This window comes from Typopeltis vanoorti, chromosome 6 (assembly GCF_054136105.1).
Source record: "Typopeltis vanoorti isolate ZY-2024b chromosome 6, IOZ_Tvanoo_1.0, whole genome shotgun sequence".
NCBI classification, from domain to species: domain Eukaryota; kingdom Metazoa; phylum Arthropoda; class Arachnida; order Uropygi; family Thelyphonidae; genus Typopeltis; species Typopeltis vanoorti.
In genome coordinates this window covers 44,502,542-44,528,840 of record NC_143554.1, presented here as the reverse complement: position 1 = coordinate 44,528,840, position 26,299 = coordinate 44,502,542, and the positions used below count along the sequence as shown (strand labels likewise).

The window sequence follows — 26,299 nt, the reverse complement described above, 5'->3', positions numbered from 1 at the left end:
CCCTGCCGTTCCACTCCTGAGCGCAGTCTTTGCTTGCCGGGTAGTGGGCGTCCATGTGTGGCTCCGTGGTGGGTGAGGAGCTCTGGCGCCAAATTAAAAATTCCTTAAATATGAATTCTTCATCCTCAAATGTTTCAGGGACCCTAACAAAGTCCCAACCAAGTACTGATAATATAGACACAGCATATGGAAACAGAAGTAAAAAACAAAAGATATCAGATACTAACATAAATGTACCAACCTTTTTAATCATTCATGCAACAGGTGAAAAACCAATTGGGAAAATGTCACCCTTCTTTATCCAAAAAGGTTTAGAAGAACTGGCAGGACCTCCCAAAACTGTCAAGATATTGCATTCTGGTGATATCCTCGTGGAAACAATGTGCAAACAACATTCCGAGAAACTACTGAGAGCAACAACAATGGGTGTAATACAAATTGCAGTAACACCTCACAGAACACTCAATTCCAGTAGAGGAGTGATGTCAGAATGGGATCTCCTTGAGATTCCTGATGAGGAGATATGTTCAGAGCTTAAAGATCAAGGAGTGATGCGCGTGAGGCGCATCCTGATACAATGTACATCCCAGGTTAGGGATGTACATTCTAACAGCTGTCCTGTTAAGAATGTACATCCCTAACCTGCCGAGATGCTTTAAATGTCAAAGATATGGACATGCTCAAACTGCCTGTCGTGGTTCTACTACCATGCCCGATGTGGTAGTAAAGAAAATGAAAATAAATCTTGCTGTGAAAAAAAAGCTAAATGTGTCAACTGTCAGGGAGATCATCCAGCATACTCTCGTGCATGTCAGAAATGGAAAGATGAAAAAGAGGTACAAAAAATTAGAACAGAACAAAACATAACATATCAGGATGCAAAAAGAAAGCTAGCCACCATTACACCTGTTCTACAATCCTCTATGCTGAAAAAGTAACAACTAAAAAAGTGCCAACAGCAACTCAAACATGTATGTCTATTCCACCATATCTGAACTTTACGATCACAAGTGCTTCTATGTTGAGCGCATTAATCACAAGATCTATGGCCTTACTCCAGAGACAACTTCAAAAATGGTCCCATTCAATAAAAACTCGTCTGTCAAAAAAATTATGGTGGAGACTTCCCTCAAAGATAAACCACCAGACACTGCACAGAAAAAATGGATACCTCGATATCTACTGAAAGCAAACTAAGCATACCAACTGACCCTATCACATTTGATGTTTTGAACACTCTACCAGAGGAAGAGATGGATACTGGCCATCCATACTTCCCTAAAACAGTGGATAAATATAAATCTGACAAAGGTAAGCCCTTAACCTCTCTAAAACCAGACAAGTCAATAAAATCAAAACAATAGGAAAATTTTTATAATGGAACTGTCGTGGAATCTGCCAGAATATTGACGATATCAAGATGTTGTTGCAGAAACACAAACCTTTCTGTTTCTGTCTACAGGAAACTTACTTAAGACACAATGAGGACCGTACCTTTAGGAATTTCACTGTTGTACATAAGGATAGAACTGAAGATGGTCTTGCCCATGGAGTAGCAGCTATCCTAGTGGGCAGTCATACTCCTTTCCATCAGGTACAACTTAATACTCCTCTGGAAGAGGTAGCAATTCGCTTCTCTGTGAGTATGTTCAGTATGTTCAATTTATTTACCACCAAATGCTGAGTTAAACGAAATTGATCTTGATAACCTTATCTCGCAACTGCCTGAACCCATACTTTTGATGGGTGACTTTAACGATCACAATACTCTATGGGGTAGTGCCAACACTAATAGATGAGGTCGAATCATTGAAAAAATTCTTGATGATAATAACTTTCCCTTCTAAATAATAAACTCAATACTTTCTTCCATATGCCTACCCACTCATATTCTGCAATTGATCTTACAATCTGTTCCCCTTCCATTCTTCCACTGCTCGTGTGGGATGTTGAAGAGAACATATATGGAAGTGATCACTTTCCTGTTCTTTGTACAATGTCTTCACAGGAACCATGTTCACCCACACGGATACCTATATGGAAAATGGACCAGGCTGACTCGAACACTTTCTCTCATCTTGCAAAATTTAATGCTGATGCCATCAGTCAAACACCTATCAATGAAGCTGTAAAATATATAACAGAATGCATTGTCCAGGCAGCGACAACCTCCATCCCAAAAACATCATCTCGATTTCCAGTCTATCCAAAGCCTTGGTGGAACCCAGAATGTCAGGCAGCCAAAAAAATCAACACAGAGCATGGAGCATATTTCGTAGATACCCCACCACATCAAATTTAATAACTTTCAAGCGTGCTCGAGCCAAAGCACTTTTTGTAAGACAACAGAGTCAAAAATAATCATGGATCCAATTTACTACATCAATTAATCAAATGACCAGTCCAAAAATTGTATGGGATAAAAATATGGAAAATGAAAGGCAGATATAGTACACATTGTTTGTCCACCTTAGACTATAATGGAAGTGTTCTTGCTGATCCCAAAGCTATTGCAGATACCTTGGGAGAAACTTTTGCTAAAATCTCAGCAACAGCTTCATATTCTCTGGAATTTTTAATACTGAAAGAGCAGCAAGAGAAACAAAGGCTTAATTTTTCTACCAACATTCTTCAGCCATATAATCAGCCATTTGTCAAGGAGGAACTATAAAGTGCCCTCCTACAATCTCACCCTAGTGCTGTAGGACCTGATGACATCCATTATGAAATGATAAACCACCATCTTCTATGGATCTTCTTCTCTTATTATACAATAGAATACTTGCAAAAGAAGAATTTCCAAATTCTTGGAATAAGTCAATTGTCATTGCTATCCCAAAACCAGAAAAAGATCCAACACAAGCAAATAATTATCAACCCATTGCTCTGACCAGCTGTCTTTGCAAGATACTAGAGAAAATGGGAGAAACTTTTGCTAAAATCTCAGCAACAGCTTCATATTCTCCGGAATTTTTAATACTGAAAGAGCATATACTCTAAATACCATATACTTTCTATATGGTATTTAGAAAGCAACAGTCTTCTTTCTAATACACAATGTGGTTTCCGTAGACATCGATCAACTTTAGACCATTTAGTTCGGTTAGAAACTTGTATAAGAGATGCATTTCTGAAGCGACAACATCTTGTCTCGGTTTTTTTGACATGGAAAAAGCTTATGACACAACCTGGAGATATGGCATATTAAAAGACCTCTATAACCTAAGTCTCAAAGGACACCTCCATATATTTGTTAAAAACTTTCTGTCCAGGCGAACTTTCCAAGTCAGAGTGGGAAGTACGCTATTGTTACATCCTGAATGAAGCACTTTATTAAAGAAACGCTTAATTCAGGATTTAACAAGTCAGAAAAATCAGCTGAGAGAAAAAACTTGTACTCGAGCAGAAGAAATAAAGTACTAACTGTAAATGGAAATAGAATTACCTTCTTTTAATAGAATTGTAAGACCATGTAAAGAACTTTGTGTATAAATTAGTATTATATGAATGCATCATGTATACAATGAATTGGTAAATTAGATGTAAACAACAGTCCAAAGGTCACGGGCAGGCCTGAGGCATTCGCAATCTCGGAAAGTAACGCACGTTCGTTTCCTGGAAGATGCTGCTATGATCTCACGATGTGCCGAATTTGCCGTGGACGAAGAAAGTAGCGGGCGGGAAAAGATCGCGGAAAGTAGTAAGAGGGCACTATCGCAGCTAATAAGAGGGGGGAAGGAAGGGAGAATAAAAAGGGTTTGCACCCCTTTCTCAGGGCTTTTTTCGCCTGTTTTGCTGGATGATGATTTGACTTCTCTTGTGGACCGGTGGTTCCTGATGATGTTCCTTGGCAATAGTTCGATATCGGAGGGTGCACCTTTCCCTTCGATGTCGGAATTTCCGCCGGTACGAAAGTGTGAGATGTCGGCATATCTGTCTTCGCTCCTTCGCTGAAAGTTCCGACGGAATAATATCGCGGATGTATACCAGAACCGGCAGTAGAAATGACGATGGTCCAAAACAGATTGAGAATAGACGAGGGAAAAAACGCCACGTGCAGAGCACAGCTTAATCTGATGATGACCCACCACATGGATGCAGGCTTATGGAAGTATTGACAAGGTAATTCAAACAAAGAAGGACAGTTCAGACGGACCTGGAGATCCTGCCCCAAGAAATGGTAAAGTACAGATTTTGTTGTATAATTACCCAGTCAGAAAAAGGGAAAGATCATTGTAGTGTATTAATCGAGTATGGACAGTATTTAAGAACTTTAAGTGATTATTTTGCAGTGGCTAATGTCCATAAGACAAATTGTTTGGAGTGATTATAGAAGATTGTGACTAGTTTAATATGCAAGACAAACATAGTAGGTAGAATATAGATTAGAAGTGTATAATGTGTATATTATGTGTGTTTAGTCTTTAACTTAAGAGAAGGATTTATTGTTCATGTATTAGAGTATTAATCAGTTTGAAAAGGTTTGATTTAGCATGTCATTGAACTAATTGAAAGTGAAATTGGTCTAAGTGTATATTATGTCTTTAGATTCCAATAAATATGTTTTTTCTTTTATACCTGAGATTTGCCTGTGATATGAACCAAAACTAACTACCACTCATTAATCTGAATCATAGCAGGGGGGGGGGGGGGGAACTGAAAGAAAGGTATAACATGTTGTTACAGAGGTTACGACTGCAAACCAGAATTTACTTAGCCATAGTAGAGCATTTGATTTATGAGTATAAGCACTAATTTATTCTCCTGTCTTAAGTGTAACCTTTTTTGCTATTAAAATCAACTCAATCATTGAACAACTTCCTCCCCACTGTAGACAATGCTCTATATGTTAATGACTTCACAATATACTGTCACTCACGTAACATGAAGGTAATTGAAAGACAACTTCAGCATGCAATTGATCATGACTCTCTGTGGGCTCTTAATAATGGGTTTAGGTTTTCAACAGAAAAAAAGTGTCTGTGTACACTTCTGTAGAAAACGCACTCATTACCCAGATCCTGAACTAAGAATGGGACCTACTGTTATTCCAATAACTACAGAAACCAAGTTCTTGGGACTCATTTTTGACAGAAAACTCACATTTCTAGCACACATTCATCATCTAAGAGAAAAGTACAAAAGAACTTTGAACCTCCTTCGCACTCTATCCTCTACTGGGTGAGGTGCTGATCAAGCTTCATTGCTCCATCTTTATCGTGCACTTATCAATTCAAAGCTGGATTAGGGTCCCAAGTCTATGGTTCGGCAAGACAGAGTAACCTACGATAGTTGGATTCCATCCATCATCAGGGTATATGGATAGCTACTGGTACCTTTCGCACCTCACTCACTCCAAGTCTCTATGTAGAATCAAATGAACCGGCTCTATCACTTCGACAGAAACAATTGTTCCTTAATTACGCCCTAAAAATAAAATCTCTCCCAGATCACCCTACATGGAATAGTATCTTCTCTCTGCATTGGGAAGCTCAATATCACACACATCAAACTGCTATACATCCTTTTGGTATGCGTATTAAAGAAACTGTGCAAGCTGTTAGTATAAATGTTGACAACATTAGCTACACTAAACATAACAGCATCCCTCCATGGCAGGTTTGCACACCATCCTGCAACCTCTCACTATGTCAGCTACAGAAATCTTATACCCCATCATCCATTTATCTGCAATTGTTTAATACACACAGAGCAGCACACGCTGATTTCTTACCCATCTATACTGATGGTTCAAGAACTAACACCTCTTGGCTGTGCTGCTGTGTTTCCTGACATTATTATCTCAAATCAGATCCCACCAGACTGCAGTAATTATACAGGAGTTACATGCCATTCAGCTTGTGCTTGTGCATATAAAAGAAAACTGCTACCAAAAGTGTATAATTTATACAGACTCACTGAGCTCTTTACAGGCTATCTCCTCTCCTATGTATAATCCTCATCCAATACTTTATGAAGTGCTACACCTGCTTCACAAAATGAAAATCCTTAATTTCGATGTTCAGTTCTGCTGGATTCCCAGCCACATCAGAATCAAAGGAAATGAAGCTGCAGCTGCTAAATCAGCCCATACCTTCTCCACATACTATTTGACAGTTCCATATACAGACAACTTATAAGATCAAAGCTGATTGCTCAGTGGGAGTTAACATGGCAAGAAATATCAACAAACAAATTATATAACATTAAACCTGAAATTAAACACTGGCATTCTAGTCAACGTACAAAGAGAGGGGAGGACGTTGTCCTTGCTAGGCTCTGCATAGGTCACCTTACACATTCTCATTTACTAAGAGCTGATGACCCTCCCATATGTGAAAAATGCAACACACATCTCACTATTCATCATATTCTGGTAATTGTCAAAAATTTACACGAGAGAGGAATGAAATTTTCACTTATCTAACCAATCCATATACACTCAGGGAAATGCTAGCAGAAGCAGGCAAATTGCATGATGTTTTTAATTTTTTAGAAAGAATTAATTTGTACAAATACATTTGACCATAAATTTGTTTATATATAAATACTTTTTTTTTTGCTTAACTTAACTTTTATACATATATATTATTCATTAGGTTAAATCTGACTAATTATGTATTACCATGGGCCTTGATCTTGTATATTTGTATCACCCTGCTGTAATTTTGTTAATATGTAAATACCATAATGCTAAACTTAAATTTTATGCATCAATGCTGTATAATAATTCCTTTCTGACTCTTTAAGTATTAGTATAATAATGTTTGTTGTAATCTTACTAGATGTAGACACTGCTTTCCTTAACTTGTTTTGCATATACATATGTTAACCTATAGTTATCTATTTATGTACTGCTGAAACCTCTGCAATAATTTTGTTTATATGTGGATACTGCATCACTTAACATACATTTTGTGTATGCATCTTATTTACTACTTTATTTTTCGAATAATCATGTAGTGCTGTAAGACATCTTACCTATTTGTACCCTCCAGTAATTCTGTTTATATGTATTCTAAATTCTGTTTCTACTGCATTGCTAAATTCAATTTTCATCCATGCATATTGTATAATAATCCCTTTTTGCCTATTTTTATACTGCTATAAAGGCATCTATTATAATTTTACATATATGTAGATACTGCATTCCTTGGCTTAGTGTTTCATATATTATGTATTAACTCATATTGTTAACTATTTTTGCACTACTGTAATAACCTCTGACCTTGTGTGTTGCTGTGCCCTCTGCAGCAGTTCTGTTTACCTAGAGATGCTGCTTTGTGAAACTAGATTCTTGTATACAGACATATTGTTTACAATTCTGTAAATGCTGATGTTGTAACCTTTAGTATGGCACAGTATGACCTTTGTAGTTTTTGTGCCAAATCAACTATAAACCAACCAACCTTTATTTGAGTTGGAAGTCAGCAGTTAGAATTGAAAGAAGTACATGAAGGTGGTTTAATGCTTTTTAATACTCTAAAAAACAGGGCTTTGAAGATCTACTCCAATGAACAAGCATGAAATAAGAATTTAAAGTTATCAGCAATACTTTTCTAAAAAATTTTAAAACACTATTAACAAAATTCTCTATAATACCTCAATAAAAAACAAAGATAAACCTACAATAAAACTATAACCATTCCTTATATTAAAGGGACATATGATAAAATAAACAGAATATTACAGAAATACAACCTCAAAACCACCTTTAAACCTCCTGCAAAATTAAAAAGCTTACTCAACTCATCCAAAGACCCACTCCTTCAGGATGCACAATTCCTATCAGACAAAAAGAACATAAATGACACATTAAATATAATAACTATGGTGAAGCTGGCCTTTCTGATCATGCCTTGAACACTTTACACAGAAATGACTGGAAAAGCACCAGCTGTTTACATCACCAAAACATGGTATGAATGCAAATTTAAGGAAGCCTGTGAGATTCTTATCAACCACCCCAATCTGAACAATAATGATGGTCTAAAAATCCCAAGCATATGGAAGGCACATATTCTACCCACCGAACCTTTCTCCATAAGAGTTAACTATAAACAGGACGTAGATAATCCAGAATCCTAAATCTAATATAACAATTGTAATGTTAAAAATAGGACATCATTGTTACTGTAAGAAAACTATCTATAAGAAAGAATGTTTCGCTCATGTTATCTTAAATAGAATTTAGCTTTGATGTAGTTTCTAAATAATTAATTTGTAATTTTATCTGAATTTTTTTTTCACTAGAGGTCATGCCAGTAGAATAACCAGTGATGAAATCATTGTTTCTTTCGCTTACTGTGCAAAATGTAACTCAGCTTGTCCTTTATATTTGTATATATTCCAGATGATGACCTTAATATGAAGGTCGAAACATCTGGAAATTAAAATAGTTATTTATAACATGGTTGTAAAGTCCATAATTTCTAAAATGATTGTCATATCTAACATTTCATGCTTCTAAGGCACTTCTGACTGAATCAATCCACATAGACCTTGGTCTTCCTCTTGTAACTTCCTGCCATCTCGGCATCAGACACTTGTTTTACTAACCTTTCCTCCAACATTTTATTTAAGTGGCCATACCACCTTAGATTAGCTATGCTTATTTCCTGAATGCTAACAATGTCAAGTTCTTCCCTAATATCCTCATTTTTAATGATTCTGCCATTGATACCATCAGTTCACTCACCTAATTTTTCTCAGACCCCCCCCCCCTCTCTTAGATCAAATGCTTTATTTCTTTATTTCACACACACATCCATAACTTAAAATTGGATTGATCACTGTATTATATACTGCTACATTTGGTGCGTTGGCTAATTCTCTCATTCCATATAAATTTATTCAAGTAGCTCTCCACAATATCAGGTTTACTTATTCTGTTGTCTATTTCCAAATTTAATTTGCCATCTTCACTAAAAACTATGCCTAAAAAGCTGAAAACTTTTACTTGTTCTATAGGTTCTCCATTAATAATGCTACCTATTTTCATAGTTTCCGTCTTTTTATTTTTGATTTTCATGCCAAATTTATTACAACTATTACTAAATCACTTAAGGAATTGACAACGTAGATAAGAATATAAATTAAATTACACTTTAATAAATATTTCCAATATTTCAGCAACGTCACGTTGCCATCTTCAAAAGGAACTTACAAAAAAAGGCACGTGCACGTAGGCACTACAACACAGTAACTGAGAATGAAGTGATAAAGCTATTGTTCTCCTAAAAGTCCTGATGGTATCCCCCTAGCGGGCTAAGTAGGTGTTCTTGGCCATTGGGCTGAAGGTCTGCTGATGCAAGCCTCCCAAATTTGGGGCAGTCTCATATAACCAAATTTGTTGAGGTTTGGAGAGTTTCTTAGGGCTGAGGCTGATTCCATAAATAGTCTTTCAAATTTGTATTTGCTACTACAGTGTATTACTGTAGCTTTCTTCCCCGTATTCCGTGGCATGTATCCAGAGCATGGTCGGCAAGAACTGGGTGGCTGTACTTGTGAAAACAGATGTAGTCTTTGTGTTCCGAAATTCTGATATTCGCTGTCCTGCCTGTTTGGCCAAAGTAAGACAGTTTACAGCTGCAAGGGACCTGGTATACACCAGGTAGGTCTAGGGGAAGTGGTTGGTCTTTAGTGGAGCAGATACTCACTGCTACCTCTTCACCATATGATGAAGCTCATGTGGACGAGAAGGAAGTACTAGAGCTGTTTAGTGTTGCCAAATGAAAATTACTAAAAACAGCTAAATCTCAAAAAAAAAAAAAAAGAGCTAGAAAAGAGCTAAAAAGGAGTTGAAAATAAAAATTTGAAGCTAAAATTTTAGAAGTAATAGCAAGTAATTGAAAAGTATCTGAAGTGATACTTACATTTAAGTGGCTAAAGACAAATTCTTCAGCACTTAATTCACCCACATTTTCACTCAGATTTTAAGCTTTATTATATGTCGCCATCGTTCCAATATTACTCAGTGTAGATGCTGGTAAATGATAGTCTTTACAGCACTTGTTATGCCTGAAGCCATACTTTACTGACAAAACAGCTGTCAACATTGACAATTCCATCTTGTTTCTTAATTTAGTTTTAACTACATTCACAGAACTAAAAATTTGTTCAATTCCCACATTAGAATTTGGCAGTATTGATAAATTTATTGCACACTGAGCAATTTCTTTAAATGGATTCATTCCAGATGCATCTTTGTATTCTCTTACTTCAGCCCAGAATAGCTCAGTGTTTTCTATATTTGTTCATTTATTTAAGTGGATAGTATTGTACTGGTATTCAGCAGCAGCAAAAGAATGATCTCTTCTTTTTCTGTCAACAGAAAAAGAAGAGATCATTCTTAAAACATTAAAGCTTTCAGACAATAATCTTTGCTTAAGCTGTTTGAAGAGACCAAAAAGAAACTGTCTGGCTTTATTTCTAAGATTGTGCTAATCATTTTGTGTTATTTTCTTTTGTATCAATTCTGAAATTTTTCTTTCAAATCTGTAACCAAGATTTGGTTTTGGATCCAAATAGTCATCAATCTCTGACTTTAGAGAGTTGACTCTAGATGATGGTAGTACTAACATATTAGCAATAGAGCGAATCAAACGAGAAAGGTCTTCAAATAATCTCATGTTATCTGCACTGTTAGATTTGATTTTGTTAACTTGCTGAACTTGAACTAGAACAGGATGCAAAAATAAAAGGTACAACAGATTCCTTTCATCTTTGTACATTTCCCACAAAATTTGATATTTGTAACATTTCTCAGTCACACTCACGACTCCAAAGTGAGTTTTTAATTTTAATTCCACTAGCTGAGCATTCTGTCTACTGCAGGTTCAATGGAGAGCCACCTTGTTGCACAGTTGCTTACAATTTTCAGAGGAACATCATTTTCGTTGATAGTTTGATACAACTCTTTGTATGTTGCTTGTCTTGAAGAAGAATGTGAAAACCACTTATACATTTTGGCAACTAAAAATTCTAATTTTCTTGGGAGATTCTGCACAAGTGTGAAACATTGCCAGTTGCAATGAATGGCATACACATTTAATTAAGATTAAGGAGGGAATATATGCCTTCAGTTGTTCATAAACGTCATTATTGACACCAACCATAACACTGGCATTGTCTGTACCAATTACAATGAGATTTTTAATGTCCAGTTTCCTGGTCGAGAAACTGGACACTGCTCTTTTTTTCAGTGCAGCCACAATACCACTAGCATCACACTTTTCTAGAACCACCATGCTCAGAAATGTATGCATAATTTTGTCGAATTTTTTGCTATAATAAATGATGGCAATTCCTAAAATCTTATTCACTGTGATATCATTCGATTCATCTATTAGCAAGCTGAAATTTCCATCTCCAATATCTGCAATTAGATCTCCAAAATGCTTACTTAGAATATTCTTTACAATTGCAGAGCACTTGGTGCGGTGCATTTTTAACTTTGGCATAATTTGAATGTCTGGGATGATATTTTTGCAAAGATCTACTAGGTTATTGCAACTGTTCAATGATGAGTAAAAACAAAGAAATAATGCTAAGCGGCCTTCAAAGTTCTCTGTCTCATCAGACTTCTTCACAAGCATATTTGTAATAGGAACAGCCTTATATGGAACTGCGGCAAGATGTTTCTTAGTTTCACTATACTTTACAAGCTGACAATATTTAGCAGCTATATCACATCTGCAAAACTCAGTGGTCTTTTGTAGTTCACCAGAAACTTCACTTAGCCATTTACTAAAACATTCCCATTTGCAACCACTCCCTTCTAAATTTTTGCTTATAAGCTTTATTTGTCTCTTTGCTCATTTTTGAAGAAGGGTATACAACTCTTTACTGCAACGAATTACGATCAGTCTCTGAAAACTTCCCACTCACTATCGTAATTACAAACCAGAACACTGTGCAACAGACTAACTTGTAGTGGCACTATCAACTTCAAGATGACAAAACAGCAGACTGTTGGGCCACATGACTAACTGATGTCATGGTGCATTTAAAAACATGTATGATACTCACACCAAATGTACAATACAGTTCTTTATCAAATGTGAACATCTGGAAAACTTTTAAAACAATTTCTTTGAGAGTAGGTTATAAAAACAACTAGAAATAGCTGAAACAAATTCTGAAGGAACTGGATTTGGAGCTAGGTGCTGCATTAAAATTTTTGAAGCTAGGAAAGAAAAAAAGGAGCCAGATCTAGCTCCAAAAAAAGCTAAATTGGCAACACTAGAGCTGTTGCACAAAGTGAATAAGAAATCTGTGATAGGAACTGATGGGATATCATGGATGCTAAAAAGAGTGTTCAGCTGAACTAGCTATTCCCTTGACCAGGCTATATAATTTAAGTCTCAGAACAGGGAGTTCCACAGTAGTGGAAAGAATGTATGGTAATCCCATTCCACAAGGGTGGTGCATATACCGATGTATCCAACTATCGACAAATCGGTATCTCAGGAGTGATGGTGGTGGTGAAGATTTTGGAAAGGTTGGTTAGGACTCACATTCAGAAAGGGGTTGACAGTGAAGCTCTGTTTTGCAATGAAGCACCATAGATTTACTAAGGGAAGGTCATGTTTTAGCAACTTGCTCACATTCTATAATAATGTTGCCACTGAGTTAGACAAGGAGAATGGATACACCATGATACTTTTGTATATTGCTAAGGCTTTTTTGACAGAATACAGCATGGAATATTACTGATAAATTGGAGAATATGGGATTGAATTATAAACTATTGGCATGGATAAGAAGGATAAGGTAGGATAATCAGGAGTGGCTGCTGATATGCATTACTTGCAGAATGATTTGAATAGGCTGGAACTGTGGATGTGAAAATGGCTGTCATTTCAATGTTAAGAAATGTAAAGTCATCTACTTTGGTGTGATTAGATATCCAATGTCATATTATATTAGTGGGATTATGCTTAAAGAAACTGATCAGTATCTTTGAGTTTTAGTAGACAGGAAGTTGAAGTTCAAGGATCATATACAAAAATTGTAAATACAACTCAGAGAATAATGGCAATGCTGAAATGACCCTGACATGTAAAGATAATGAAATTATTCTGCCTCTTTACAAGGACTCGATAAGACTTCACTTGGACTATTGCATACAGGTTTGGTCTCCTGGTTTCCATGGTGATTCTGATAGAGTGGAGAGAGAGAGAGTGCAAAGGAGAGTGTGAAATATATCTGGATTGTGGAATATAGATTATTAAGACAGACTGAGAACTTGTAAGCTGAAGACACTAGCAAACAGGAGAAAGAGGAGTGATATGATTGAAACTTACAAACTTCTGAAAAGGTTATACAGAATTTCAGTAAATGGAATTTTTCATTTTATGGAATATGAGAAAAGGATGCAAGGGCATCCATGGAAGATGAGAATGAATGTTGTCAAGAAGGGGGGTTAGGGCTAGATTTTTCTCTCATAGAGTAGTGCATGACTGGAATGGATTGCCATTGGATGTTGTGTGTGCAGCAGCTTGAATGAATTCAAGAACAGGTATGGCAGCTGATGCGAATAGTATGGCTTTCCTTGATGAGTTCTTACTCCCTGGAGGTCTCTCTTAATAATAATAATATATATAAAAGAAAAAACACAAGACAGTGTTCAAACCAGTTTTAATTTATGGATCTGAGAGCTGGGTCAGAAGTAAAACACTTGACCAAAGACCAGAGACCGCAGATATGAGTACTGAGAAAGATTAGAGGTGTGAACAGATGGCATCGGTGGCAATATCATATTAAAAATGAGGATATTAGGAAAGAACTTGACATTGTCAGCATCCAGGAATGCGTTAGCAGAGCTAATCTCAGGTGGTATGGTCACTTAAATAGAATGGGCGAGGAAAGATTAGCAAAACAAGTGTTCTCTGCCAGGTTTGCAGGAAAACGACCCAGAGGAAGACCAAGATATAGGTGGAGTGATACAGTACAAAGTGCCTTAGACGATAGAAATATAAGATCTGATAATGTTGGAGTCTTGACAAGTAACAGACTGATTTGGAGGAAAATTGTAGATAGGAAGTTAGTAATGATGTAATTTTTTCATGTAGTACTGTCATATCCTGTACACCCCTTGAGGGTACATGGCAGGAATTTGATGATGAAAAAACTTAAATGACTAAAAGCCAATAAAACTTTATTATACAAATACATAACTTGTTTCACTGTCTTAGAAGATTTCATCAGGTGCCTAGCATGAAAAGAGAAATACAAAAAATATAATTTACAAAAGAACAAAAGCTACAAATTAAATTGTAAATGGACTGCTGATGTTTGAAGGCATTCTGGATGCCATACTTCTCTTGAGTTTGTTCATGTAGGCATGATCTCGCATACGCCAAAGTTGGTTAGCCGATGAGTAACAATCAATTAAATAATTCTTCTCTCAAGCTCATCACAGCATCTAAAAATTTTTCTTATTTGTTCGAGATCACTTGGTGAGTGATAGAATCTTCATCATCAGGATTAGTAGAATTAAGAACGTGAACAATTTAGATAGAGCACTGGCTCTAGTTCTGCCATTATGATAAACCATTCTTCTGAAAGGTGGTAAGAAGAAACTTTTGGTAATTCTCTTCTTCACAGAGATGGAAGCAAGTACGTTTACCTAATGTAGAAATGATGCCAAGCTTTTGGGACAAATAATGATGTGATTGCTGATGAAGGTACCTATCAGTATGTGTGGGTTTTCTGTAAATAGAGATCTTCAGTTTTTCACAGAAGAATAAGTTTGATGTCCAGGAATGGGGAACCATTAACTTCCAAATCTGTAGTAAATTGTATTTTTGAGTGGCGATTGTTAAAATGGTTCATGAACTTAAGGAATCCAGTCCATGGCACCAAATTAAAAAAACATCAATACTTTTCCATAATCTTAGCTTTAATAGGAAGGAATTGATTGTTTTTTCCTAAAAGGCTTCTAAATATAAATTTGCCAGGTATAGGATATAACATATTTGTAATAGGAACAGCCTTATATGGAACTGCAGCAAGATGCTTCTTAGTTTCACTATGCTTTACAAGCTGACAATATTTAGCAGCTATACAGTATCACATCTGCAAAACTTGTTGGCTGGTTGTACAGGTTGCTCATGGCCAAGACAATGTTCTGTTTTGTAAATAGTATTTTTAAAAAAGAATTAATTAGAATTTATATAATTTGTCAGGAATGACTAACTTTTTTTGATAACTTATCTTTTAAAAGAATTAACATCTCTTCTTTGGTGCATTAATAAAGAGGGAAATAACATCAAAACTGGCCATAATTTTATCTTTTTGAAGATGCATGTCTTTAATAATCAAACCAAATGTTCAGAATTCTTCAAGAAGAAGGTGGCTGAGCCTGTTCAACCTTTTAAAATTTTGGCCAAATGTTTTGAATGTATGTGAAAGAATCAATGTCTTCTACAATGGGTCTTAGTGGATAGTTTTCCTTATGTATTTTAGGCAAACCATATAATCGAGAGATGAGAGGATGAAATAAACAAAGAGACTCTTAAATTTCTATGAAATTCTGCAGTGATTCTCAGGAGAGTGTTAATAAGATTATAGAGTTCATGAGTTGGCTTGATCTCTCTCTCTCAAGAAATAAATATCTGTTTGCAGTAACTGTAACATTTTGTTGTTGTATTCTTCAGTATTTAAGATGACAGTTCTGTTATCTTTATCTGCTGAGAGAATTATATCTTTATTTTCTGTAGATTTTCTATGGCTTGACATTCTGCCATAGTAATATTATCTATTGGAGGTTTTGCATTGTTAATTGTGATGATAGATTCCATGCAAAGTAAATTGCCTCTTGACATAGAAGGAATGAAGTAGCTTCTGTTATTTTTGCAAGTAACAGTTCCTTTGGAACAGATCTTGGTGATATAACAAAATTAAGTCCTTTACTAAGAACATCCTTTTCAACATTAGAACGATGGTAGATAGATTTATTAATAATAATCTTATCAGGAGAAAGCTGAAATTTAGATTTGGATGATTTTTGCTGTTCTAATGTTAATGCTTCAAATTTTCTAATTAATTTAGCTTTGTTTTGGACAACAGACACTTGTGAGTTGATCATATCTTTAATATGTTGACAAGTATTATTATCTAAAGTTTGTTCAATAGGAACAAGTGCTTTAGTACAAATGTGCTAAAGTATGCTTAATATTATGAATCCTTTCATTTAGAAGGGTTTTTTTTTCTCTATGATATATTCTTTTAGCTCTGTCTGTCTGTTTTAATGGTTTCTTGAGGGTAATGAATTTGGAAAAAAAAAGATCATGGAATTTGCAACGCTTGAGAAATACTAACCTGTTAATGTTTAGTCCAATTCTCTGTAATGTCTTCTATAAGTCTCTGATACTTTTGTAGGTTGCCTCATCATAAAGGCTAGAAATTTGATGCAATGGATTTACTCAGCTATATGACATAATAGAAAAAACTTAAATGACTAAAAGCCGAGAAAAGACAATAAAACTGTTTATTATATGAACGCACAACTAGTTTCGTCTTCTTAGAAGACTTCATTGGTGCACATAACATGAAAAGAGAAATACAAAAATATACATTACAGCTCTAAATTAAGTTGCAAATGAATTGCTAACATTTGAAGGTATTCTGGATGCAATAGTATTATTGAGCAATATATATATTTCAATGAAGAAACATTGAGTATTTAATACTATCAGAACTATATTAAAAATAGTTTATTTACCCAGTTTCTTTCATAACACCTGGATCTCCACAATCACATGCTCCTCCAGCCTGGCTTCTAAACATGTTAAAATCATGTCCTTCATGGTTACCTCGTTGAAAACACTCAGCACACAGAGACATACATGGAGAAATGCTACATGTTCTACACCGGTATGCAACAAAGTTCGCTGTCCACACTAAACCACAAGTTGTCGCATTGTCATATCTACGTACTATTAGAAAAGAAATAACTATTTAAACTGCTTCTCATTTTCATAAAATAACTTCTAATGAAAATATCAATTCTGGCTCAATCTCTTTATTTTGCATACACCAAATTTCTACTTCATAAATCTTACTACATCATTAAAAGACGTTTACAAAAAATGGAACAGACAGATGAGATGAAGTTTTTTGAAATACAGTTTTGCATTCAAATCTACGAAATCTTATCCAATTAAGTAATGATTTATTGTGTTAACTGTGCAGAACACCGATTACAAATCAGTCTGGTAAATGAACCCTTTAAAATGTAGAAGTAGTAACCATTGAATATATGCAGGGCACAAGGAGTGCATACTCCTACTAACTAATTACCATACATACTGCTATGACCTCTGTTGTGGTGCAGTATGACCTTTGATGTCTTTGTGCCATAAAAAAAAATCAAATCAAACTCTCATTCCTGCATACATACATACATACATATATATATATACATACATACACACACACACACACACACACACACACACACACACGTGCAGAATCAGAGTTTGATTTGATTTTTTTTTTTTTATGGCACAAAGACATCAAAGGTCATACTATGCCAGAATAGAGGTCATAGCAGTACATATGATAACTGGTTAGCAGGACAATCACAAACATCCATGCCCTTGGCAGGATTCAAACCCACAGCCTCTTGGCTGGAGAGCAGATATGCTAACTACTCGGCCAATCAGGCTGGCCAGAATCAGAGTAATAGGTTTAGACACTGCCTTTCTCATTAGCATGATAGCTATTCTCATACCACACTACCAAAATGGTTACCATTTAATATTTGATTATAGCTATTCAAAATTTCAATGTTCAAAATACATGACATTTTTTAATGATATTAACAACACCAAACAATTTTATCAAAAAGATGTTTTATTAATTGCTTATATTTCGCTGAATTTCAAATCAGCATCATCGGAGCACAACACACTTGTACACGCGACAGTGAGTGAGTGAAACAATACGATTGCAATGGACAAAAGATCAAAAGTCTATTTGGGCACCCTCTAATGTTGAAAAAAAATTATTTAAATTTTAAATTAAATTAAATTTATAAATTATTTATATTTATTAAAAATGAATTATTTAAATTTACCATGTATGCAAGCTACTTTACATGGGAAGGAAAAATCTACAAACAGATTAATGGTACTGCTATGGGTTCCCCTCTTTAGAAAATTTTTACATGGAACACTTTGAAAATAAAGTACTTAACACAGCCACATACAAGCCGCTAGTGTGGTTATGGTATGTAGATGATGTATTTGCCATTTGGCCCAATGGACAAGACATGTTGGATGCGTTTGTCACCTACCTAAACAGTCAACACCCCAAAATCCACTTCACAGTAGAAAAAGAATCGAATAATTGTTTACCATTTCTTGACACAATAGTCACTGGCCTTTCAGATGGATCACTGTCTTTTTCCATCTACAGAAAGCCAACACACACACACGAAGATACCTACATAAACAATCACATTATTATCCAGTCCAACAGTATGGCATTTTAAAAACACTTAGAGCCAGAGTCATTTGTTCTAACAATACAGCTCTGACCACAGAACTCCAATATCTGCACCATACGTTCTTGACCAATGGCTACAGTCCCTACAAAATAGATAAAATATTACATAGTCTCATTACAATGGGGCAGAGTAATAGTCCCATTACTCTCTCCCCCCAATACACAAGAACACAACATGACCATTTCTATCTCCTATGTCAGAGGTACATCAAAGAAGATAGCCAAAGTACTGATGAAACATGGCCTCCACACCACTTTCAAACCTCATGTCAAACTAGCAACTCTGATCTACTCGCCTACGGATAAACTTCATTAAGCACACACAGGAGTGTATATAGTTCCTTGTGACTATGACTTGGCCTACTATGGACAAACAGGAAGATCAGTGAACATCCACCTGGAAGAACATAAAAAATACATTCACTACTATTACTATGGCAAGTCAGGACTGGCAGACCATGCTTTGGACACTCCTTCACACAGGATTAAATGGAAAAAAATGAATGTGCTATTTAGGAGTCGTTACAGATTTGAAAGATTATTTTTTGAGTCAGCAATAGCTTTGAAGAATTCTCCCAACCTTAGCAAATATGGTTGCATTAATTTGCCAAAAATTTGGGAAACTGTTATCCTAAGAGCAACCAACTCCCACATAGCAGCAATGTAATGTTTTTTTTTTCAACATTAGAGGGTGCCAAAATAGGACTTTACATCTTTTGTCCATTGCAATTGTATTGTTTCACTCACTCACTGTCGCATGTACAAGTGTGTTGTGCTCTGATGATGATGCTGATTTGAAATTCAGCAAAATATATGCAATTAATAAAACATCTTTTTGATAAAATTGTTTGGTGTTGTTAATACCATTAAAAAAATAAGTCATGAATAACCGTCAACACCTAAGCTTATCTGTTAGATTGAATGTTCAATAGAGTGATGAAATTTCGGCAAGTTTCAGAAAATATCTGAATGGGTGTTACTAGTTGACATCATATGCTACTGCATGTATATGCTTGTAATAGAACATGTGCACTGCACTTATTAAAATAACTTTCATGGCTTACATATGTAACAATAATTATATAGAATTTATTCAAAATTTCCAATATATTTCATCCGACAAGTGGACATTGTCAAGGAGACAGACTGCTAACACATTCAAAACATGAATAGCAATAATGAGTCATAAATCAAGCGTATATCAGCTTGTGTCAGTTGCAACTGAAGTTTATGATAATACACTTTTACAGTTCACAGGAACAATTGTAGAAAGTTGCATAAATAATAAATTATTTAAAATAATTATTAATTTAAATATATATATATATATAAAATCAAATCAATAAATTGAATAAATTATTACACAATGTACAATCATGGGATACTGTTGAAAAGTCATGCATTCTCACCATATAGACAAGATGGATGAGGCCTGTCCACCATATTGCTATGTTTCACTGAAATACATAAGGATGACAACCCACTACTTCCAATAGTGGACTGTAGTGGCTCTCCCACTTGCCACCTTGCAAAACATCTCTCGTCATCTTCTGAATCTCCCTGGCCTCACTAGCTCTTATATCAAAAACAGTCTCGACATTAAAGAGAAAATAAAAGATCTATATCCTGTCTATGTTGATTAAATTTAACATTGTAGATGAGCACACAGACTGATAAGAAAATAACTACAGGCAGTCCCTGGGTTACGAATGAGATACGTTCCTAAGAATGTCTTTAAGTTGGATTTGTATGTAACTCGGATCCCTGATGAACAGCACATATATGGTAATAATAATGCTATAATGGCTCATATGTGGCAATAATACTACTGTGTAATACTGTAATAATGATAGTATATTCTTATACTGTAATAATAAGTTACAGAAACTATTGTGCTCTTTCTTTTAATTCAAACAAACAGAACATAAAAATAAATTCATACAAAAAGTTTAAATAGGTGATAGGAAAATTTCAATTTCAAACATGCACGAAAGAAACTAGTTCCCAAATTATTAATTTAATTATTAATTATCCTTATGGAGAGAAATTTCAAAAACGAATATTAACACTCACCTAATGTTGCATCAATGTCTTGCTTACTGGAAGGGACATTTTTGAGACAAGAAGGTAGGCTAACATTAATTGGAAGATGGTGATGATGGAGATAGTCTTGGAAAGGATGAAGTGGGTGCTAGAGAATAAGGATTTGATTCTGTTGCTGGAGGAGGGAAGCTTACCACTGATCGATTTCTTGAAAAAGGTATCTAGAGTTGTTTGCACAGCCTTTTTCTTTGTTTTAAATCATAAATGGCCTTGTAGCAGTTAATGCTCTCACTAACTGCACAGTAAACCTTTGTAAACCGCTCAATGTTAGGATCATGCTCCTCAAGCTTAGCAAGTCCTGCTTCAATGAGACGAAAGGCTTCAGCTAATTCATTTTTCGTAAACTTTCTTGGGTCTCGATCTTCTGATTCTTTATGTTCTTGTGTTTCTATCAGCTGCTTCTCTATTTCCATAAGGTCTTCGTTGGTTAATTCTTGTGAATGGGACTCTAGTAAGTCAATGATCAATGTAAGTCATGGGACAAAAGTAAGTCATTTTCATTGATGTCCACAGCTTTTCTGGCTTCGGTGATGTCTTCTTTTTCTGTAAAGCAATGAACTTCATAACAGAATTGAGGGCACAGTTTGTTCCACACCCCCTTTAATTGTTGATTGCTTCACTTCTTTCCAAGAATCAGCAATGTTTTTGATGGCATCATAGATGTTATAATTCTTCCAGAATTCTCCCAAGAACATCACATCATCTTCCATAGCCCTGACTGCTTGCAGGAATGTACGCAGTAAATAATAAGTCTTAAATGCAGAAATGACTCCCTGGTCCATTGACTGTAGTAACAATGTAGTGTTGGGTGACAAAAATAAGACTTTTACATTAGGGTGAAGGTTATCTAAAGATGTTTGACGTCCAGCACAAGCAGAATTTCAAAGGGAATTTTCTTTTCCGAATGATAACGTTCCACAGCAGGAATAAAACTGTTCAAGAACCAATCTCCAAACCTGGCAAGTGTGACCCAGGCCCTTAAATTTGACTTCCAAATAGAAATAATTTTGCACATGTAAACAAAGTACAGGTTTGTTTACATGTGCAAAAGAAACTAGTTCCCAAATTATTAATTTAATTATTAATTATCCTTATAGGGAGCCTTGGGAGCCTGTTTGCAAGTACGGAATGCCATAAGTCAGGTTGTCCATAACCCAGAGACCACCTGTATTTATTAACTTATTGTTGATATTTCACTGGTATTCTATCCAGCATCTTCAGAGCACAAAAACAGTTTGTCACAATGCACGAGACAACACAATCCAGTATAACAATGGGACCAGTATGAACTGTAACATGCAACACGAAGACTAAAGTCCTAATTAGGCACTGTCTATGTTGAAAAGAAGAAAAAAAAACAGAGAGAGAAAGCAGGTATTAGTTTGATCTTAAGATGACTATCTTCTAAATCTTTGGTAAATTTATACCGCAATACTTGTTGCAGTTTGGAGTATGTTTCAAGGCTTCTGTTGATTTCAGGAATAACCTTTTTGACTTGTAAAAGCTTCTGTACAGCACTTTTGTTTTTTTCCAATCGATCCTGTGTGCCGGGGTATTTAAAGTAGGTCTGCTAGACTTGACTTGCCATAGTGATGGTGCCGGATATATTTTTTATGTCCACTGAGCCGGATGTCCACAGTTCTTCCTGTGGACATCCGGCTATTATGGAGATTATAGCCATTGGTCAAGAAGGTGTGACGTAAGTGAGTGAGTTCAGCAGTTAGAGCAATGTCATCAGAACAAATCGCTAGAGCGATTTGTTCTGATGGGTTAATGGTTTTAGAATACCATATTGCTGAGATGGATGATGGTGGTGTGATTGTTTGTGTAAATATCTCCCTGTATGTGTGGGTTTTCTATAAACTGAAAATGATAAGGAACCATCTGGAAGATGTGTGATTAGTGTATCCAGAAAGGGCAGACAGTCATTAGCTTTCAGTTCCATTGTAAAGTGGATTTTTGGGTGCTGGCTATTTAAATGCACTAAGAATGTATATCCAATATGTCTGGGCCATGTGGCCAAATAGCAAACACATCATCAACATAGCATAACCAAAGCCTTGGTTTGAGCATGGCTGTATCGATAACTAGCTTTTCCAAGTGTTCTATGTAAAAGTTGGCTAAGGATGGAGAAAAGGGGAGGGCACTGTCCCATCTAATAGTTTGTATATTTTTTCCTTCCATGTAAAATAACCTGCCTGTACTGTGAATTTAAATAATTGAAATATATCAGGGAGAAATTGTCTTCTTCTTCTTCTTCTTCCTAACATGGAATATAGGCCATGTGGCCTGTTCTGGTCTCCTGCCATCTCTTTCTTGGTCTTCCGATTCTTCTTTTTCCACTTATTTTGTATCTGTATAATATTTTTGGTAGTCTGCTGTTGTCCATTCGATTTAAATGTTCTAGCCATTTTTGTTTATACTGTCTTATGTAGTAATTAATTGGTTTTATTTTTAGGGATTGTAAGATTTCTTCATTTGTTTTGTGGTCCCACTTGGTATATCCAGCTGTTTTTCTGAGGAACTTCATTTCTGCTGTTTGAATTCGTTTTTCATCTTTCCTTTTCATGGTCCATGTTTCGCTTCCGTATAGTAGAGTTGGTTTTGACAAGACATTATATAGTCTGATTCTTGTGTGTTTTTGTACCAGGGATGGCTTAAATATATTATTTATTATGCCATTTACTTTGACAAAGTTTGATATTTTAGTGTCTATGTCTTTTTCTTCTTCGTATGATAGATCACATCCCAAGTATCTGAAAGTTCTAGTATTTTATTATCTATCACTATTTTACTTCTTATTGGGTTTTCTCCTTTGAATGCCATTATTTTTGTTTTTTCTTTGGATATTGTCATATTATATTGCTTTGAGATATCATTTAATGATTTTAATGATCTTTGTAAGTCATCTTCTGATGTAGCTAATACTATTTGATCATCTGCATATAGTAGTGTATCTATCTTCATTTGGGGGGTCTTTTGTATACCAAATGGGTTATGCTGTTTCCAGAGTGTTAATATTTCATTTATATATATATATATATATATATATATTGAAAAGCAGAGGTGAGAGGGTACATCCTTGTCGTACTCCTCTTGATATATCTTTCCATTCTGAGGTGTGTTCTAATTTAACTGCTATTTTATTTCCTGTATATATTTCTTGAATAGATTGTAAAAGTTGGTTTGGTATGTTTAAATTGGTTAATATTTTAAACAATTTTTGTCTACTAATTTTGTCAAATGCTTTTTCATAATCAATAAACGCCACATGTGTTTCTTTTTGAAATTCTCTTCTCTTTTCTATTAATAATTTTAAAGTAAAAATTGGATCTATGCAGGATCAGCCTTTTCGGAAGCCATTTTGTTCTTCTAGTAATTTGTTTTCTACAATGCTACTTAGTTTCTCTTTTAATATTCCTGCATATATTTTATATCCTGTATTCAGCAGGCTAATTCCCCTATAATTATTGCAATTGTCTTTATTTCCTTTTTTATAGAGTGGGATGACCAGTGGTTTTTTCCAAGAGTTAGGGGTTTTTCTGGACATCCAAACCATATTAAAAAATTTCAAAAGTCTTTCATTAAATTTTTCGCCTGCATTTTTGTATAGCTCTATATTTATATTTTCTTCTCCTGGCGTTTTCCTATTTTTCATCTTCTTTATTATATTTTTCAGTTCTAACATTGTGATATTTTCTATTAGGTCATTCTTTGTCTTTGATAAGATTTTTAATTTTAATTCATTATTCTCATCTTTCCAGAGATTTTGGAAATAGGTCACCCATTTTTCTAAATCTATTGTTTGTATTTTTATCTTTTCTTTTATTTCTTTATTCATGTAATTTGTTACTTTATAGGTTTTGGGTTGTGGGTTAAATAAATCCTTTTCTAGTTCTATTACGAAATTGTTCCATCTTTCTCTATGTTTTTTCCTTACTTCTCGTTTTGCAATTGCACTATTTCTTTTATACTCTATTTCTGCTTCTATTGTTTTGGAATTTAGCCATTTCTGGTAACTGTCCTTTTTGGTTTTTATTATATTTTCTATTTCTTTGTTCCAGTCTTGTAGTCCTCTTTTTCTAATTCATTTGTGCTTTATTCCTAAGGTTTCTGTTGCTGCTTTTGTGAGAATTTGTTTCAAATTTTCCCATTCGTCTTCTATGTCACTTGATTCATGGGTGGTTTCTGTTTTTAAGTTTGTGCATTTTTGATATTGTAGTCTAACTTGAGGATCCTGTAATGAAGAAATTTTGTAGCTTGGCTGGTAAGAATTTTCAATTCTATGTGTTTTCAGCCACTTTGGTTTAAAACGAATTTTTGCTGATACCATATAATGATCAGATTTTAATTCAAAGCCTCGATATGCTCTTATGTCTAAAATTAACTTCGCTAATTTAAAATTTGTGATAACGTAGTCAATTACTGATTTGTATTCTCTGGCTGACCAAGTATATTTATGTATTTCCTTGTGTTTAAACATTGAATTCATTATTCTCATATTATTATAAATGACAAAATCGCGCAATATGCGCCCATTTTGATTACATGTATCTTCGCCAAATTTACCTATGTTTGTTTTGTATTTTTTGTTTCCTATTCTGGCATTTAAATCTCCTGCTAGCAGTAAATAGTCAGTTTTGTTTGTTTTATCTATGGCATTCTGTAATTCTTTATAAAATATATTACTGTCTTCTTCTTTTCCCTCTTCTGGTGCATATGCACCAATTATTGTTATGTGGCCTCTTAATGCCTTGAGTCTAATTTCTATTAGTCTTTCATTCAAACAGTTGTAATATACAATATTGTTCTTTAGGGATTTATGTACCATAATCATTATACCTGCTTTTGCTCTTTCTTCTTTTTTTACCCCACTGTAGATTTATATATAGTTGTTTGTTTCTTTTGTACCGTTTTGTTTTTTCTTTGTTTCTGTTACTATACATGTCTTTATGTTAGCTTGGTTTAGTTGTTTATCAAGTTCCTCTTCTTTGTGTGCAATGCTTCTCACATTCCATATTGCAATCTTCATTATGTGTTCCTTTTTCCAATTTCGTTTACCATTTCCTGGGTTGTGGTCTTTTCCCTGACAGTCCGTCTGGCTTTTCTTTGCATGAAACTTGAAAGTATTTTGAATTTCCCCAGGGCAGGTTACTAACCTGTCGCTGGGTAAGTCCAGTGGTAGGGCTGCTACCTAATGCCTTTGGACAAGCAGATCTGACAACATTTACTCTGTTAGGGTGTTAAGGTTATACCGCCCATACTCGGTCACCAGTGCCTCGTTTGTACTTTTATTGTACAAACGAGGAAATTGTGACTTTAGTAAATCAAGGGTTTCAATTAATGGTAATTTGTGAATAGTGAGGTGGTATCAAAACTCACCATTATGTCTCAACTTTTTAAGGGTAGTTTTCTGAAATAATTTTTAACAAAAGAGGGAGAATCGTTTGTGAGAGTGGCTAGTAGTTTGACTAAATGTCTAGCAAGTTTATATGTGGAACTGTTTATGCTATCCACAATAGGGAGTGAGGGTGTACCTTGTTTGTGAATACCTGCTTTCTCTCTCTCTCTCTCTGTTTTTTTTTTTTTTTTTTTTGCCTAATTAGGACTTTAGTCTTTGTTTTGCACGTGACAATTGTTCAAACTAGTCCCATTGTTATACCGGATTGTGGTTGTCTCG

At 35.1% G+C, this 26,299-nt stretch overlaps 1 protein-coding gene across 2 annotated transcripts in view; it reads right to left on the bottom strand.

Moving 5' to 3' along the window:
* The window catches only part of Ubr3 (Ubr3 ubiquitin ligase), a 542,232-nt gene that overhangs the window by 490,575 nt on the left and 25,358 nt on the right, over positions 1-26,299 (bottom strand). For both annotated transcript variants that reach the window (XM_090394146.1, XM_090394147.1), the window contains exon 2: positions 16,730-16,943. In XM_090394146.1, coding sequence (XP_090250272.1) covers positions 16,730-16,943 — 214 coding nt within the window. The remainder of the gene's footprint in view (positions 1-16,729; positions 16,944-26,299) is intronic.